We start from the raw sequence: 19,689 nt of genomic DNA on the forward strand, positions 1-19,689 counted from the left end.
ACTCTTATATGGGTGTGAAGCTTGGGTTGTGAATGCAGCAGCGAGGAGGCGGTTGGAGGCACTGGAGATGCCCTGTCTAAGGGCAATGTGTGGTGTAAATATTATGCAGAAAATTCAGAGTGTGGAAATTAGGAGAAAGTGTGGAGTTAATAACAGTATTAGTCAGAGGGCTGAAGAGGAGTTGTTGAGGTGGTTTGGTCATTTAGAAAGATTGGATCAAAGTAGAATGACATGGAGAGCATTTAAATCTGTAGGGGAAGGAAGGCTGGGTAGGGGTCGTCCTCGAAAAGGTTGGAAGGAAGGGGTAAGGGAGGTTTTGTGGGCGAGGGGCTTGGACTTCCAACAGGCGTGCATGAGTGTGTTCGATAGGAGTGAATGGAGACGAATGGTATTTGGGACCTGACGATCTGTTGGAGTGTGAGCAGGGTAATATTTAGTGAAGGGATTCAGGGAAACCGGTTATTTTTGTACAGCCGGACTTGAGTCCTGGAAATGGGAAGTATAATGCCTGCACTCTAAAGGAGAGGTTTCGGGATATTAGCAGTTTGGAGAAAGATATTGTGTCTCTTTATACGCGTATGCTTCTAAACTGTTGTGTTCTGAGCACCTCTGCAAAAACAGTGATTATGTGTGAGTGAGGTGAAAGTGTTGAATGATGATGAAAGTATTTTCTTTTTGGGTCACCCTGCCTCGGTGGGAGACGGCCGACTTGTTAATATATATATATATAAGTAGTGGATTTTTCCACTGAGCGGTCTCTTCCGGTATAGGGCCTTCCACTGAGCGGTCCCTTCCGGTTTAGGCCTTCCACTGAGCGAGGTATCCGGTCTAGGACCAGCAGCTGGAGGGTCACCTTTTCACACCTAGGTCTTACTTCCGGTTTTGACCATGACCTCGCCCTCGAGACTACTTCACCCTTGACCCCCCAACCAATACCCCCCCCACGACCCCCACCTCGTGACCCCACCATCGCGCCGCGCGCCCCGCCCGCGCGCCCGCCCGCGCGCCCGCCCGCGCCCTTCGCGACCCCCGCCCGCGCCTTCTGCTGCGCCTTCTGCAGCGTCGTCCGGATCGCCCCCGCGCCTCGAATTTTTTTCCGATTTTTTTCGATTTTTTTTTTAATTTCATTTTCTTGTGCTCTCCATCTCCTCGGATCAAGTTTTTAAGGTTCCCCCTCTCACTTTCACCCCCATCCCAAAATTTCTCGAAATCAAAGTCTCCATCTCCTCAGATCAAATTTTTAAGGTTCCCCCTCCCACTTTCACCCCCCAATCCCAAAAATTTCTCGATAATACAAGTTTTGGATTCCCCCCTATGGGGGTTTTGAATTTCTTATGATCACCTTGGATCAAATTTTTGGATTACCCCTCCCACTTTCACCCACCCCCCACCTCAAATTTTTCTCGATAATACCAAGACTCCATCTCCTCAGATCAAATTTTTGAGGTTCCCCCTCTCACTTTCACCCCTCCCACTTTCACCCCCCCAACCCCAAAATTTCTCGATAATACAAGTTTTGGATTCCCCCCTATGGGGGTTTCGAAATTCTTATGATCTCCTCGGATCAAGTTTTTTCTCGAAATCAAAGTCTCCATCTCCTTGGATCAAATTTTTGGATTACCCCTCTCACTTTCACTCCCACCCCAAAATTTCTCGATAATACCAAGACTCCATCTCCTTGGATCAAGGTTTTTTGGATTCCCCCCTCTGGGGGTAAGCATTCAAATGAACCCCTCCTATGGGGCATGGTGCTCTCTCTTACTACAGGTCTAATGAAGGGTGTTTACTCGGCGGTCAGTGACGTCAGTATTCCTCTCATTAAGTTAAATGAACTAAAAAGGACCACGCGCACACAGGTTGAATCTTGTCTACCCTTTTAATTAATAAGGGGACAGTAGTGACGTCACGCGCACACAGGCTGAATCTTGTCGATCCTCTTAGTTCATTCAAGTTAATAAGGGGACACAATACATCAGAAAGGCACATTTTTTCGTTAATACCCACAATTTCTTTACAACACAAGTCTAGACATTTTTTAACTATTTCATCTCAGGTCACTCCCCACGAAGTAACCTCCTCCCCACCCTCCCAAACCCTCACACTCCAACCAACACCTCACAATTTTCACTCATAACCCCCATTTTTTCTCGTTTTAACCCTTTTAGTTCATTAAAGTTAATAAGGGGACACATGCATCAGAAAGTCACCACATCGCTTACATCCACTTTCGTTAAATTCACTACTCACAATTTTACATATTACGAAGTTAAATACGCACTTTTACTTTGAACATCTTCAAAACACTCTCATAAATCATTTGAATACTCACAAAAAATACCTTTATACATTTCCAAACAACACTGAAATACTCCAAAAACATCATTCGAACACCCCCAAATCACCTCTGAATACTCCCAGAACACCTTCATAAGTACTCTTGCACATCATTTGAACACCTTCATAAGTACTCTCATAATCATTTGTACACCTTCAAAAAACACCTTTGAATACTCACATAAACACCCTTGAACACCTTCAAAACACCTTCAAAGCACTCTCATAATCATTTGAACACACTCAAAACACCTTTGAATAACCTCAAAACACCTTTGAACACCTTCAAAACACCCTTGAACACCTTCAAAACACCCTTGAACACCTTCAAAACAACATTTGAACACACTCAAAACACCTTTGAACACCTTTGAACATTTCCAAAACACTATTTGAGTACTCCCAAATAAGATTTGACATCTCTAATTTATCTGCACTTACATATTTCATTAAATTACAACTCATCCCTCAGTCTCCAGACTAGGCATTTTCTCGTTTTTACCCTTTTAGTTCATTAAAGTTATTAAGGGGACACAATACATCAGAAAAAAAGTCACAAAAACTAACTCAAACACTTTACTTTGAACACCCCCAAAAACACTCTCATAATCATTTGAATACTCACATAAACACCCTTGAACACCTTCAAAACACCTTTGAATATCGTTTTTAAACTAATTTCATCACAACCCACTTATATCATCTTTTTTCGGTAACTCTAATTCGACTACACTACCCTCATCAATTACCAACAAATTTTACTCGTTTTAACTAATGTCATCACTGTAACCAAGATTTTCACAAAAAAAAACTCTATGACACCTAACACACACGCACACACACCGCACAACACCCACAGTTTTTCTCGTTTTAACCCTTTTAGTTCATTAAAGTTAATAAGGGGACACAGTACATCAGAAAGTCACAACAACAACATCCACAACCCACAATTTTTTCTCGTTTTAGCTAATTTCATCAGAAAAAGTCCCAACAACAACCCACTTATAATATCTTTTTTCGGTATCTCTAGTTCGACAACAACACCCACAACACCCACATCCCACAACACCCATGAACATTTCCAAAACACTATTTGAGTACTCCCAATTACACCACTGATTACTACTAAAACACTGCTGAATTCAATCAAAACACCCTTCAACACCTTCAAACACCCTTGAACACCTTCAAAACACTCTTGAACACTTTCAAAAACACCTTTGAACATTTCCAATCAACACTGAAACACTTCCAAAAAACACAATTTGAGTACTCCCAATTACACCACTGAATACTACTAAAACACCGCTGAATTCAATCAAAACACCCTTCAACACCTTCAAAACACCTTTGAACACACTCAAAACACCTTTGAATAACCTCAAAACACCTTTGAACACCTTCAAAACACCCTTGATCACCTTCAAAAAAACATTTGAACACACTCAAAACACCTTTGAACACTTCCAAAAAAAAAAAAACACAATTTGAGTACTCCCAATTACACCACTGAATACTACTAAAACACCGCTGAATTCAATCAAAACACCCTTCAACACCTTCAAACACCCTTCAACACCTTCAAAACACTCTTGAACACCTTCAAAAACACCTTTGAACATTTCCAAAACACTATTTGAGTACTCCCAATTACACCACTGATTACTACTAAAACACCGCTGAATTCAATCAAAACACCCTTCAACACCTTCAAACACCCTTGAACACACTCAAAACACCCTTCAACACCTTCAAAACACCTTTGAACACCTTCAAAACACCTTTGAACACCTTCAAAACACTCTCATAATCATTTGAACACACTCAAAACACCTTTGAATAACCTCAAAACACCTTTGTCGTACCATGGCTTTAAACGCCACGCATTTTGCTTTATTTAAAATGAGGGATCTTGGACAAGTAGAGATTCTGGGGCGACAAGTGTTCGGAAAAAATAAGGAATTTGTAAATATATATAAATCTGCTATAAAACGATCACCCTTTGGTTATTTATTCATAGACCTTGCATTAAATACACCAGAAGCATTACAGTTGCGAACCAATGTGTTACGGCAGGATTCCTACGAAATTGTATACCAATGGAGCGAGCAAAATTAATTGAAAAGGTTTATAGAGATCCTGGATCTGCTGGGTCATTCTCTGGGGTAAACAGTTTATATACAGCTGTAAAAAAGATTGATCCGTCCATAACCTTGAAAGAGGTCAGAAATTTCTTAAATTCAGAAAGATCATATACTTTATACGTTCTTAAACCTAAGAAGTTTCCTCGTAGGAAAATAATTGCTCCTAAACCCAGAGTGATATTAACCTGTGATTTGGGTGATATGTCTAAATTATCCAGATATAATGATGGATATAAATACATTCTCGTGTGTATCGATGTTTTTTCAAGATATTTACAAGCAGTACTCATGAAAAAGAAAGACGGACCGAGCACTTTACATGCATTACAAAACATATTGGAGAATGAAAAGGCGAAGAATATATCGAGATTATTTACAGATAAAGGCAGGGAGTTTCTAAATAAACAGGTACAGAATTATCTCCAGAGTAAGCATATAAAGTTATATCATGTATTTTCGAAAGAAACAAAAGCTTCCATTGCAGAGAGAGGCTTGCAAACGATGAAACGTAAATTATACAAGTATATGACAAGTGCCAATACATTTAATTATTCAAAAGTGTTAAATGAATTAGTAGATGCGTATAATTCATCTCCGCACTCGGGGATTGGCGGTAAAACCCCATTGCAAGTCCATGGTATTACGTCATTGAATGATATAAGGAATCAGTTTCGGATAAATTATAAAAATGGAAGATCCAATAAGAAACGAATCAGTAAGAAATTGGCTGTTGGAGACACAACAAGAGTGACTCTTAGCAGATCATCCGCGTTTAACCGAGGGTTTCACACACAAAATACAGAGGAAATATTTAAAATATATAGAATTAATAATTCTCAACCTATAACAACATATCATTTGAAAGATTTGAAAGGTGAAAAGATTAAAGGAACATTTTATCGCGAAGAATTGACCCCAGTCATACCACCTCCAGAATATATTATCGACAGAGTATTGAAACGAAAAAAAATTGGTGGAATTACGCATTATTTGGTATCTTATAAAGGTTATGATTCCACTTTTAATTCGTGGGTCAAAGAAGGAGATTTGTTGAAGGTACAATGAAAAAATCATTATTAGAAAAATTTAAAGAATTAATTACATTACTTAATAGTCTCCCACGCAATCATCGGAAGAGTTTATTACAACAGTTTAAGAAAACACACATAAGTTGTATCAGTGAGATTTTCAAGAATTTGATTAAGAATAAAATACCATTAGACCCTAAAATATTTAAAAAGTACAAGAACGAGATTAAATCATTAGCTTGTAAGAAAATCGGTTTTCAGCGTAAAAAGAAATATTTGCTGAGTATCAGAGGTGGAAATCTTCTTGGCATTATATTACCTCTAGCAGTAAATATTATTTCGAGATTGTTTAATAAATCATGAAAGAATTTTATCTTGTACCAACTTCAGTTATGAATCGGAAACCTCTCGAGTTAGTAAAATCGGAGGGTGATGAGAATTTAGAAGGGGGTGGTGGTGGTGCATGCTTGAAGCGTGGTGTTAAACGCAAGTTTAAGACTACTCCCGCTAGGCAGGTCAACCCACCTGCTCTCACCTCGGTGAAACCTCAGAAAACCCCAGATTTGTCAAGATTCATGCACATAAGAGTGAGTGCGAGAAATATAGAATATGTGAAATCAATGTTGGTATTATTGCAAAGAAATCCTTTGGTGAGTTGGGATGAGAATGGTGACCTTCTTACCCCCATTACTGGACGTAATATTATTGAAATATTAAATGTTTTATCAGAAAATAATGTGAAATCAGCGAGAAGAATCGATTCTGATTACTTAACAGAAATAAAGCATTTATTAAATATATCAGGTATACATTTTGATTTTGTGAGGAATACAAAAGTGAGAAAACAATTATTACATAAAGGAGGCGGTGTAAGGAGAGAAACATCGTGGATATCATATTAGGTGAGTATATAAACTCTGTGATGTTATGTTTTTATTTAGTGTGTGTTATAAGAGTGTGGAGATGGCTGAACGTCTTCTATACGTGTGTAGCGATTCAAGTCTCGATTTATTTCCCGCCAATACACCTTCGGCTTTCATTAATAAATTATATGACCCCATTATATTAGATAATAAAATTGATTATGAGGTTGCTCTGAAAAATATAATTTACCCCAAGACGCATTATATACCGCAAAAGAATTTGAAGATATGTATTACATATGAGAAATCTACAGTAAATAAATATATGCATAAAATTGATATGAGCAAAATTATTGGAGGTGATATGACAAGGATTTTAGAGGCAATAAATGAGGATATTAATGTAAATCTCTTAATAGCAGTTAAACATACAACGGGTATTATCATCCCCAAAAACTCAATTGTGTTCACATATCATCCAGGAATAAACAGAGTGGTTATTAACTTGAAAAAAAAAATTATACTACCTTCTGATATTACCAGTGCTTATGTGGGGTTGGAATTTGATAAAGAAGGAAGCGATATGCTAGGGTTCTCAGGTAATGAAATTTTGTATGTCTTTACCAATAAAAAAGAGATTATTTTTAACGAGTCTGGTGTGAAGGCGGTAAACCCACCCGATCCTGAATCAGGTATTAATTATATGTTAATATATAGTGATTTGATTGATCCCATTAATTTTGGCGATCAGTTGGTATCTCTTTTGGGAGTAGTTGATATTAATACATTAAGATCTAATTATGACCCCACAATGTACAAACCACTTAATAAAAAGATAATTGATCAAGTGAGTATTAAGCTCGCTGATCAGAAAGGAAGGTTAATTCAATATAATGACAAGTGTTCTACTGTATGTGTACTACATTTAAGACCTATAAAACGAGAGTGAATGATCAAGTTGAGTTAATATTGAACGAACCGTCAAGATGAGAACCAGTTTCTCCCCTCCTTCAGTGGAATCATTCCTGAAACTCTTTGATACTTCGAGGGTGAAAGGGGGAGGTTTAGATGATATTATATTATATAAAGCTAGAGGGAGGGGCGGAGGATTATTGTCATTTCTCGGTGGGATGGCCAGAAAAGCATTACCATTCTTATTGAATACCTTTGCTCCGGGAGTATTACAATACGGACAAAATGTGTTGAACGATGTTAATAATGGTATTGCATTGAAAAATTCTGCGAGAAATAGAGGTGTAGAAACATTGAAGGGTGTCGGACAGAAGTTATTATCCGGAGGAAGTAGAAAGATTGGTTTGAAACGATTGAAATTTAATAATAAAAGAAACTGGAATATTTAATTAATTTTAGTTTATTTTTAACTGTCATATTGTTAGTATGTCGGCTGGTGCTCTATACGTTACACCAGGGGGGGGGGGCTCAACGCCCCCGTCCCCAGTTATTCTCATTCCATAACTGATGGATTCCCAAAATTACCAGGACATGCCGTTATTGAATCCTCAATAGCAGCTAGACGCACATGTGAAGTATTACCAGTAAATCAAGGATCTGATAAATTTCTCGAATTTAGAATACAAAGTTCAGAAGGTCATTTTTTAGATTTAACGAGTCTGGCCTTGGAAATGAACATAAATATAACAAATGAGGATGGGAGTGCACTGGGAGACGGAGATAAGGTCATATTTGTGAATTCTATAAGTCAGACAATATTCAAATCTGTGTGTTTGTATCTCAATGAACAACTTATAGAATCGAATCCATTTTATTCATATACGGGTTATATTAAACTGCTTAAGCATTTATCCCCATCAAAATTAGATACATTGGGAAGAATAGCATTCTTTCGTAATAAAGACACAGCAAGTAGTACTATTACAACAGCTGATTTAGATGATATTAAGAAAGACGAAGGTAAATTAACGAATGAAGTGAATACTTGTTTCCCTTTGATGCTGGATGTGAGTAGTTTTCACGAATATATCCTGGATAGTGTCGAATGTCGATTGAGACTTGAATTGCATTCACCCGCATGGGCAATTATGACTCCATTAAGCGGAAAAACATATAAATATAATATTAATTCCATTAAATTATGGATCGATAAAGTTATTCCGTATACGAATGCATTAATTGCATTGAATTCAAGCATGAGGGCAAACCCGCAGGGGTGTGAATATCTGTTCAAGAAGACATTATTTAAATCATATATTCTAACATCTAATCAAACACAATTGATCGCAGATAATCCTTGGGGACAAGTCATACCCGATAAGATATTTATTATATTAGTTGATATGAAGACATATGATGGAGGATATAATTTTAATCCATTATATTTTCAACATGAAGATTTGAATCATTTCGGGGTTACAATTAATTCAGAAATGATTCTTAATATTGACTGTAAGTTTCCTACCCACGCGAGTAGGTTATATTACGCTACCTTGAAATCTCTGGGTTTGGAGACTGATCATCTGATTACATATAAGAGTTTTCTCCAAGGCAGAACTATATTAGGTGTTGACCTGAGAAGTGAACAGGTTAAGAATGCTATATCTGTCGAGAAGAATGGTAATTTGAGAATAGATATGACATTTGGTAAACCGAAAGATGAGAATAGAATTTGTCTGATGTTTGGTGAAACTAATGCGATTTTAAATATAAATGAAAATAGAACAGTGATAGTGCATACGCGAGTATAGATCATGAATTGTGAAGAGATAAATATTGCCTTGAAACATCATACGGGAAGATATGCCTCGTATTTGGGATGTTTTGCCGCAAATAATATAAATGAAGTTATTATGAGGATAAAAGATAAGCCGGTAATTTTCATCATTAATATATTGAACGATCAAGATGAAAATATGGGTCATTGGATTACTATATATGTGAACAAACACATATTATTATATTTAGATAGTTTCGGGGTGGATTTAAAACATTATACAAATATATATGAGAAAATTATATACAAGAGAAATTTCATGTACGGTATTAATCAGAGGATTCAACATGAAAAATCATTGTTGTGCGGCTTATATGCTATATATTTTGTGTATAAGTTAACAAATTATAGCGTAAAGAAAATTATACCATATTTGTTTAAAGATTTTGGTAGAAATAAATTAAAGAATGACCAATTTATAATGAAATATGCATATGAGCATTTCAATATACCCTCATGTTCAAGTGTATTTGCTAATAATTCAACCTGGAATTATGAAAATCTGTGTAAAATATTGGAATTATAATACGGTGGGGTAGAGGCGTTTAGAGGCGGGGCGAAAGGTTAGAGGCGGGGCGAAAGGTCATAACGCTGCTATAAATGCCCGTGCTGGGTCACTCTTTGCATCTACTGTCATTCAAGTTGGGTCAAGGATGAATCCAATTCAGTACTCCGTTGGAGGTGTCTGCGAGGAGGAGAGAAGACTGCATCCCTGTGTATGTCGGAATAATCCACCTGCGGTAAATGGTAAGTGATTTTTGTTCATTATCTGAGTGAATCTTGTTCTAATATTGAAAAAATCTTTTTACACATAAATGATTTTAGAAGTGTAATGTATTAACCAATAAAACTTTTTAATGCAATTAAAGATATGCCTTATTCTTCTTCTAATCGAGAATTTTTTTTTTCTTTGCCAGATGCGAATATAATGCGGTTGTTGGAACTTATTCGCGCAAATCAAATCCGACAGGAGCAAATGATTTGCGAGTTGATGGGATTGTTAGGAGCGAGATCCACCCAGCCTCCTACCCATCCATATGGAGATGCTGTTGCTACCCCTCCTACCAACGAGACTTCTCCCCGACCTCATGTGGATGTTGAGACTGTGCCTCCTACTCAGGTGGTTGATGTTAACGCTTTTATCCAGGATATTGTAACTCCTACCCACGCCGAGATCGACCCTTCTCCCCAGTCTCATATGAGTGGAGAATGTGTTAGTAGTTGTTATTGCGATAAATGCGTATGGAGCGAGATGGAATATTTTATGACAAATTCCCAACCTAGTTCATGTATGGATGAGGATTCCCCCATTTATTATCCACCAGCTTCCCCCATAAATTATCCACCAGCTTCCCCGGATGAGGATTCCCCCATTTATTATCCACCAGCTTCCCCCCCAGAAGTTTATTGTATAACAGATGAGGAAGAAGACGACGACCCTGAACAAAATGCACAGAAATTCTACAAGAGAAGAAAAATTACTCTACGTTGATTTTAGTCAATGAATTGTAGCTTTTTTCAATGAAATTGTATTTGTTTGTATTACCAGAAATGTAATGGCTGTATAATAAATAATGAAAAAAAAAATATTGTGTATTAGTGTTATCCTGAAATGTGTCTTTCTGATGATGAAAATGTTTTCCCTATGATGTAGGTACTATATCCCCTTATTAACTTGAATGAACTAAAAGGATCGACAAGTTTCAACCTGTGTGCGTGACGTCACTACTATGTCCCCTTATTAACTAAAAGGGTCGACAAGATTCAACCTGTGTGCGCGTGACGTCACTACTATGTCCCCTTATTAACTAAAAGGGTCGACAAGATTCAACCTGTGTGCGTGTGGTCCTTTTTAGTTCATTTAACTTAATGAGAATGCGTGACGTCACTGACCGCCGAGTAAACACCTTTCTTAGTTCATTTGACTTGTTTAGACCTGGAGTAAGCATGCTGACCCCCAGAGGGGGGATTCCAAAAACTTGATCCGAGGAATTGGAGAATTTCGAAAACCCCATAGGGGGGAATCCAAAAACTTGATCCGAGGAGATGGAGAATTTCGAGAAATTTTGATCCGGGGTTGGGTTGGGGGTGAAAGGAGGGGTACCCAAAAAGGGGATGGGGAAAACCCCATAGGGGGGATCCAAAAAACTTGATCCGAGGAGATGGAGAATTTCGAAAACCCCATAGGGGGGAATCCAAAAACTTGATCCGAGAAATTTTTGGGGTTGGGGGTGAAAGTGGGAGGGGAATCCAAGGAGATGGAGAATTTCGAAAACCCCATAGGGGGGAATCCAAAAAACTTGATCCGAGGAGATGGAGAATTTTGAATTGTATTTTCGAGAAATTTTGGGATGGGGGTGAAAGTGAGAGGGGGAACCTCAAAAATTTGATCCGAGGAGATGGAGAGCACAAGAAAATGAAATTCAAAAAAAATTCGAATCCAAAAACCTTGATCCAAGGAGATCATAAGAAAAAAAATTCGAGGCGCGGGGGCGATCCGGACGACGCTGCAGAAGGCGCAGCAGAAGGCGCGGGCGGGGGTCGCGAAGGGCGCGGGCGGGCGCGCGGGCGGGGCGCGGGGGGGGCGCGGGCGGGGGGTCGCGGGCGGGCGCGCGGGCGGGCGCGCGGGGCGCGGGGCGCGCGGCGGGGGGGGGTCGCGAAGGGGGGTCGTGGGCGGGGGTATTGTTTGGGGGGTCAAGGGTGAGGTAGTCTCGAGGGCGAGGTCAAGGACAAAACCGGAAGTAACACCTAGGTGTGAAAAGGGGAGACTCCAGCTGCTGGTCCTAGACCGGATACACCGCTCAGTGGAAAGCCCTAGACCGGAAGGGTGCGCTCAGTGGAAGGCCTAAACCGGATACACCGCTCAGTGGAAGGCCCTAAAACCGGATACACCGCCCAGTGGAAATTTTCACTACTTATATATATATACTTTAATTGTTAACTCTTATTATGAACTCTTAATGTGAACATCTACACAAATAACCCGCACATAAAAGAGAGAAGCTTATTGGTGTATTGTTCCAGTCACGGTATTGTGCCTTTTTGTTATTTATTAATGTGAACATCTGATGTGAACCTTGAATATGAAGCCTTAAATGAACCCTTTAATGGAACTTTTATTGTAAACCATTATTCTAATCCCTAAATGTGAACTCTAATTGTTTATCACTAACGTAAATCCCAATGTAAACCCATAATGTCAACATTTATGTGGTACCCTAATGTGAACACATAATATGAACCCTTATGTAAACCCTTAATGTTATTCGTGAATGTGAACCCTGAATGTAGCCCCTTAATCTCATCCCTGAATGTGAATATGAAGGTGAATTTTGACTATGAACCCTGAAAATGAATTCTGAAGCTAAACCTTGAACCCTAAATGTTAATATGAACGTCCTGTAAATCAAAGATCGAATTAAACAAGTGGACCATTTTTACAAACAGACGTAAACAAGCGGGCCATCTCAACAGACGTAAAGAAACGGGCCTTCTCAACTGACGTAAACAAGCAGGCCATTTTAACAGACGTAAACAAACGGGCCTTCTCAACAGACGTAAACAAGCGGGCCATCTCAACAGACGTAAACAAACAGGCCATCTCAACAGACGTAAACAAACGGGCCATCTCAACAGACGTAAACAAACGGGCCATCTCAACAAGCAGATATAAACAAGTGGACCAGCTCAACAAAGACAACTGTAACTACTGCCGCCACTGCTACGTTACCAGGCGCAGGGTACCTCATCTCTCCTTATAAATCTTCACAGAAATCAAGCAATATGACTGCGTGCGGCCAGCAGTAACAGCCCTGTTCCACCATGAGGCCTGATCAAGGACAGGGCCGCGGGGGCGTTGACCCCCGAAACCTTCTCCAGGTATACTCAAGGTAAAAATAGGGTAAATGAATAAGCATTCAAGAAAAACATCCACGGCATGAAATCACCTAGAAGAAGACGAAGAATAATGGGATTTGGCCGACCCAGTGAAGATCCTGTATCACTGAAATGCAATATCAACACTGCAAGATAACTACGTACAGCTGCAAGTTCTCGTTGTTAGTCAAGCAAACAAAAGAACTTAAATGGAACCCATTTGTGTCAACAAATATACAGAGAAGACAACGCTGTTCAGAACACTCAGGTCCTCGTAACATCTGTCAAGACACAAATCCTAACATAATTTAAGGATCGCAACACCAAGCAAGCAAAAGCAGCCATCCACCAAACAGACGTGATGGAGCACCAACAACTTATTGACTCAGTTATCATACTGTGAGTGGCTGGTGTCTTACAGCCCATAATAATGAAATTTTCTATTAATTCAGTACAAGATTGCCTCGTCAAGGCGCCGTAGGATGATATAGATCACTTGTGTGAATAAGTGCTTAAGAAAAATAATATATGAACCAACTATTAACACTATGGAAACAACGCGAAGATAATCTATATAAAATTGTCCATACTTTTGCTTAAGATGGTTAAAATAACAATTAAATTTATTAACTTACCCAATAGATATGAATTACACGGGAAAAAGCCATCAACAAATTCCTTACACTTGCTAAAATACAACCCGATCAGTCATCTTCCTCGCTATCTTAACTTTCATCTTGTAAACATCGGTCGTGTATTTGGCAGAAGAAACATTTGTTTTTCTAGCCTATCTATTACACAGGAATCAATGACCAACTTCTTCTCAGTATTCTCTCACATTTGTATTCATATGGACTTTATGTAAGCAGTAAGTGTATAGTATTGTTTTCAAGAATACTCTCCCATCCATTTAGCTTATCCTGCTACAGGTAATTTACACCCTACAATTTGTTAATCATATATAATTGTAAAATACTACCATTTTCTTTCTCTAACCAGTACGTGTATAATATTGTAGTAAATTAACAAATTTCTAGCCTGTTAAGTATTAAATACTCAAGTCTTGTGTACAGTGACCAAGATTGCTCTGTCCACTGTATTTACTTTGTTATTCTCTCCTTATCTTTTTCACCCTAAATTTTACCTTTTTAAATATTATTTATTGTTTGCTCATTATCGCCACATTATCAGTCCTTTGTGCTTATTACTTTTTAATACTCTCTTTTTGAATCTTTGATGTTTCTATTTTAATAACTTGTACCATCATACTGTTTCTGTATAATTATAATTAGTATTACAATCTCACATTTTTCATGAGCATTTGTTTTAATACCATTAATAATACCATATCTGATTAATATATTAATAGAAGTATTTTATATTATTGTGCCCACGAACGAGTGGCAGGCCAAAGCAGCATGGGTTCGAGTCCTTGGCTAGTCGCAGTGTTATTACTGATCAATACCACTCGTTCGTGGTCACAATAATATAAAATACTGCTCGTTGTACTAGTACACCAAACAGGGACTAGAATGAAATTAGCCTAGAGTCGTCCACACCAACGTATGTCCTTGGGTAGCGAGTACAACACCCAGTTCCGCTGGATGCGCTACTCTTAAGGATTGTTTGAGCCAGTGGATTAAGGTGTCATGAGTTTTCTCCCACCATGAGACAGGCCAAAGCATCATGGGTTCGAGTCCTAGGCTAGTCGCAGTGTTGTTATTGATCAATACCACTCGTTCGTGGGCACAATAATATATTGTTGGTAGACAGCAACTACCCAGGGAAGTACTACCGTCCTGCCAGATGACTGAAACAGAAACCTGTAACTGTTTTGCATGATGGTAAGATTGCTGGTGTCTTTTTCTGTCTCATAAACACGCTATATAACAGGGATATCTTGCTACTCCAACTTACACTTTGGTCACACTTCACAGACATGCACATGCATATATATATACATACATCTAGGTTTTTCTCCTTTTTCTACATAGCTCTTGTTCTTCTTTATTTCTTCTATTGTCCAAGGGGAAGTGGAAAAGAATCTTTCCTCCGTAAGCCATGCGTGTCGTATGAGGCGACTAAAATGCCGTGAGCAATGGGCTAGTAACCCCTTCTCCTGTAGACATTTACTAAAAAAGAGAAGAAGAAAAACTTTATAAAACTGGGATGCTTGAATGTGCGTGGATGTAGTGCAGATGACAAGAAACAGATGATTGCTGATGTTATGAATGAAAAGAAGTTGGATGTCCTGGCCCTAAGCGAAACAAAGTTGAAGGGGGTAGGAGAGTTTCAGTGGGGGGAAATAAATGGAATTAAATCTGGAGTATCTGAGAGAGTTAGAGCAAAGGAAGGGATAGCAGTAATGTTGAATGATCAGTTATGGAAGGAGAAAAGAGAATATGAATGTGTAAATGCAAGAATTATGTGGATTAAAGTAAAGGTCTGATGCGAGAAGTGGGTCATAATAAGCGTGTATGCACCTGGAGAAGAGAGGAATGCAGAGGAGAGAGAGAGATTTTGGGAGATGTTAAGTGAATGTATAGGAGCCTTTGAACCAAGTGAGAGAGTAATTGTGGTAGGGGACCTGAATGCTAAAGTAGGAGAAACTTTTAGAGAGGGTGTGGTAGGTAAGTTTGGGGTGCCAGGTGCAAATGATAAAGGGAGCCCTTTGATTGAACTTTGTATAGAAAGGGGTTTAGTTATAGGTAATACATATTTTAAGAAAAAGAGGATAAATAAGTATACAAGATATGATGTAGGGCGAAATGACAGTAGTTTTTTTTATTATGAATTGGTAGATAAAAGACTGTTGAGTAGACTTCAGGATGTACATGTTTATAGAGGGGCCACAGATATATCAGATCACTTTCTAGTTGTAGCTACACTGAGAGTAAAAGGTAGATGGGATACAAGGAGAATAGAAGCATCAGGGAAGAGAGAGGTGAAGGTTTATAAACTAAAAGAGGAGGCAGTTAGGGAAAGATATAAACAGCTATTGGAGGATAGATGGGCTAATGAGAGCATAGGCAATGGGGTCGAAGAGGTATGGGGTCGGTTTAAAAATGTAGTGTTAGAGTGTTCAGCAGAAGTTTGTGGTTACAGGAAAGTGGGTGCGGGAGGGAAGAGGATCGATTGGTGGAATGATGATGTAAAGAGAGTAGTAAGGGAGAAAAAGTTAGCATATGAGAAGTTTTTACAAAGTAGAAGTGATGCAAGGAGGGAAGCGTATATGGAGAAAAAGAGAGAGGTTAAGAGAGTGGTGAAGCAATGTAAAAAGAGAGAAAATGAGAGAGTGGGTGAGATGTTATCAACAAATTTTGTTGAAAATAAGAAAAAGATTTGGAGTGAGATTAACAAGTTAAGGAAGCCTAGAGAACAAATGGATTTGTCAGTTAAAAATAGGAGAGGAGAGTTATTAAATGGAGAGTTAGAGGTATTGGGAAGATGGAGGGAATATTTTGAGGAATTGTTAAATGTTGATGAAGATAGGGAAGCTGTGATTTCGTGTATAGGGCAAGGAGGAATAACATCTTGTAGGAGTGAGGAAGAGCCAGTTGTGAGTGTGGGGGAAGTTCGTGAGGCAGTAGGTAAAATGAAAGGGGGTAAGGCAGCCGGGATTGATGGGATAAAGATAGAAATGTTAAAAGCAGGTGGGGATATAGTTTTGGAGTGGTTAGTGCAATTATTTAATAAATGTATGGAAGAGGGTAAGGTACCTAGGGATTGGCAGAGAGCATGCATAGTTCCTTTGTATAAAGGCAAAGGGGACAAAAGAGAGTGCAAAAATTATAGGGGGATAAGTCTGTTGAGTATACCTGGTAAAGTGTATGGTAGAGTTATTATTGAAAGAATTAAAAGTAAGATTGAGAATAGGATAGCAGATGAACAAGGAGGCTTTAGGAAAGGTAGGGGGTGTGTGGACCAGGTGTTTACAGTGAAACATATAAGTGAACAGTATTTACATAAGGCAAAAGAGGTCTTCGTGGCATTTATGGATTTGGAAAAGGCGTATGACAGGGTGGATAGGGGGGCAATGTGGCAGATGTTGCAGGTGTATGGTGTAGGAAGTAGGTTACTGAAAGCAGTGAAGAGTTTTTACGAGGATAGTGAGGCTCAAGTTAGAGTACATAGGAAAGAGGGAAATTATTTCCCAGTAAAAGTAGGCCTTAGACAAGGATGTGTGATGTCACCGTGGTTGTTTAATATATTTATAGATGGGGTTGTAAGAGAAGTAAATGCGAGGGTCTTGACAAGAGGCGTGGAGTTAAAAGATAAAGAATCACACATGAAGTGGGAGTTGTCACAGTTGCTCTTTGCTGATGACATTGTGCTCTTGGGAGATTCTGAAGAGAAGTTGCAGAGATTGGTGGATGAATTTGGTAGGGTGTGCAAAAGAAGAAAATTAAAAGTGAATACAGGAAAGAGTAAGGTTATGAGGATAACAAAAAGATTAGGTGATGAAAGATTGGATATCAGATTGGAGGGAGAGAGTATGGAGGAGGTGAATGTATTCAGATATTTGGGAGTTGACGTGTCAGCGGATGGGTCTATGAAGGATAAGGTGAATCATAGAATTGATGAGGGGAAAAGGGTGAGTGGTACACATAGGAGTCTGTGGAGACAAAGAACTTTGTCCTTGGAGGCAAAGAGGGGAATGTATGATAGTATAGTTTTACCAACACTCTTATATGGGTGTGAAGCATGGGTGATGAATGTTGCAGCGAGGAGAAGGCTGGAGGCAGTGGAGATGTCATGTCTGAGGGCAATGTGTGGTGTGAATATAATGCAGAGAATTCGTAGTTTGGAAGTTAGGAGGAGGTGCGGGATTACCAAAACTGTTGTCCAGAGGGCTGAGGAAGGGTTGTTGAGGTGGTTCGGACATGTAGAGAGAATGGAGCGAAACAGAATGACTTCAAGAGTTTATCAGTCTGTAGTGGAAAGAAGGCGGGGAAGGGGTCGGCCTAGGAAAGGTTGGAGGGAGGGGGTAAAGGAGGTTTTGTGTGCGAGGGGCTTGGACTTCCAGCAGGCGTGCGTGAGCGTGTTTGAAAGGAGTGAATGGAGACGAATGGTTTTTAATACTTGACGTGCTGTTGGAGTGTGAGAAAAGTAACATTTATGAAGGGGTTCAGGGAAACCGGCAGGCCGGACTTGAGTCCTGGAGATGGGAAGTACAGTGCCTGCACTCTGAAGGAGTGGTGTTAATGTTGCAGTTTAAAAACTGTAGTGTAAAGCACCCTTCTGGCAAGACAGTGATGGAGTGAATGATGGTGAAAGTTTTTCTTTTTCGGGCCACCCTGCCTTGGTGGGAATCGGCCAGTGTGATAATAATATATATATATATATATATATATATATATATATCTGAATACATTCACCTCCTCCATACTCTCTCCCTCCAATCTGATATCCAATCTTTCATCACCTAATATTTTTGTTATCCTCATAACCTTACTCTTTCCTGTATTCACTTTTAATTTTCTTCTTTTGCACACCCTACCAAATTCATCCACCAATCTCTGCAACTTCTCTTCAGAATCTCCCAAGAGAACAGTGTCATCAGCAAAGAGCAACTGTGACAACTCCCACTTTATATGTGATTCTTTATCTTTTAACTCCACGCCTCATGTCAAGACCCTCGCATTTACTTCTCTTACAACCCCATCTATAAATATATTAAACAACCACGGTGACATCACACATCCTTGTCTAAGGCCTACTTTTACTGGGAAATAATTTCCCTCTTTCCTATGTACTCTAACTTGAGCCTCACTATCCTCGTAAAAACTCTTCACTGCTTTCAGTAACCTACCTCCTACACCATACACCTGCAACATCTGCCACATTGCCCCCCTATCCACCCTGTCATACGCCTTTTCCAAATCCATAAATGCCACAAAGACCTCTTTAGCCTTATGTAAATACTGTTCACTTATATGTTTCACTGTAAACACCTGGTCCACACACCCCCTACCTTTCCTAAAGCCTCCTTGTTCATCTGCTATCCTATTCTCAGTCTTACTTTTAATTCTTTCAATAATAACTCTACCATACACTTTACCAGGTACTCAACAGACTTATCCCCCTATAATTTTTGCACTCTCTTTTGTCCCCTTTGCCTTTATACAAAGGAACTATGCATGCTCTCTGCCAGTCCCTAGGTACCTTACCCTCTTCCATACATTTATTAAATAATTGCACCAACCACTCCAAAACTATATCCCCACCTGCTTTTAACATTTCTATCTTTATCCCATCAATCCCGGCTGCCTTACCCCCTTTCATTTTACCTACTGCCTCACAAACTTCCACCACACTCACAACTGGCTCTTCCTCACTCCTACAAGATGTTATTCCTCCTTGCCCTATACACGAAATCACAGCTTCCCTATCTTCATCAACATTTAACAATTCCTCAAAATATTCCCTCCATCTTCCCAATACCTCTAACTCTCCATTTAATAACTCTCCTCTCCTATTTTTAACTGACAAATCCATTTGTTCTCTAGGCTTCCTTAACTTGTTAATCTCACTCCAAAACTTTTTCTTATTTTCAACAAAATTTGTTGATAACATCTCACCCTCTCTCTCATTTTCTCTCTTTTTACATTGCATCACCACTCTCTTAACCTCTCTCTTTTTCTCCATATACTCTTCCCTCCTTGCATCACTTCTACTTTGTAAAAACTTCTCAT

General features: G+C 39.1%; 2 protein-coding genes across 3 annotated transcripts in view; one reads left to right on the forward strand and one right to left on the reverse strand.

Annotated features, from left to right (window-relative positions):
* The window catches only part of LOC128687531 (cardioacceleratory peptide receptor-like), a 376,200-nt gene that overhangs the window by 333,508 nt on the left and 23,003 nt on the right, over nucleotides 1-19,689 (reverse strand). The gene's annotated exons all lie outside the window — the stretch shown is intronic.
* On the forward strand, nucleotides 7,900-10,757 carry LOC138852561 (uncharacterized). Of its 2 annotated transcripts, none has more exons than XR_011391868.1 (2): nucleotides 7,900-9,865; nucleotides 10,036-10,756. XR_011391868.1 is itself a non-coding variant. In XM_070083976.1 (2 exons), the coding sequence occupies exons 1-2, from the start codon at nucleotides 9,772-9,774 to the stop codon at nucleotides 10,608-10,610; spliced, it is 669 nt and encodes a 222-aa protein (XP_069940077.1). In that variant the 5' UTR covers nucleotides 7,900-9,771; the 3' UTR covers nucleotides 10,611-10,757. The 2 variants fall into 2 exon arrangements, 1 of the variants encoding a protein (XP_069940077.1); XM_070083976.1 differs by having other exon boundaries at nucleotides 10,036-10,757.

The sequence above is a fragment of the Cherax quadricarinatus genome, chromosome 11 (genome assembly GCF_038502225.1).
Source record: "Cherax quadricarinatus isolate ZL_2023a chromosome 11, ASM3850222v1, whole genome shotgun sequence".
Lineage (NCBI taxonomy): Eukaryota > Metazoa > Arthropoda > Malacostraca > Decapoda > Parastacidae > Cherax > Cherax quadricarinatus.

Excerpts from the sequence above, each read along its gene's own strand:
- LOC138852561 (XM_070083976.1), top strand. The coding sequence starts at position 9,772 with ATGAATCCAATTCAGTACTCCGTTGGAGGTGTCTGCGAGGAGGAGAGA. Across the intron at positions 9,866-10,035 it reads TAATCCACCTGCGGTAAATG|ATGCGAATATAATGCGGTTG; the intron begins GTAAGTGATTTT and ends TTTCTTTGCCAG.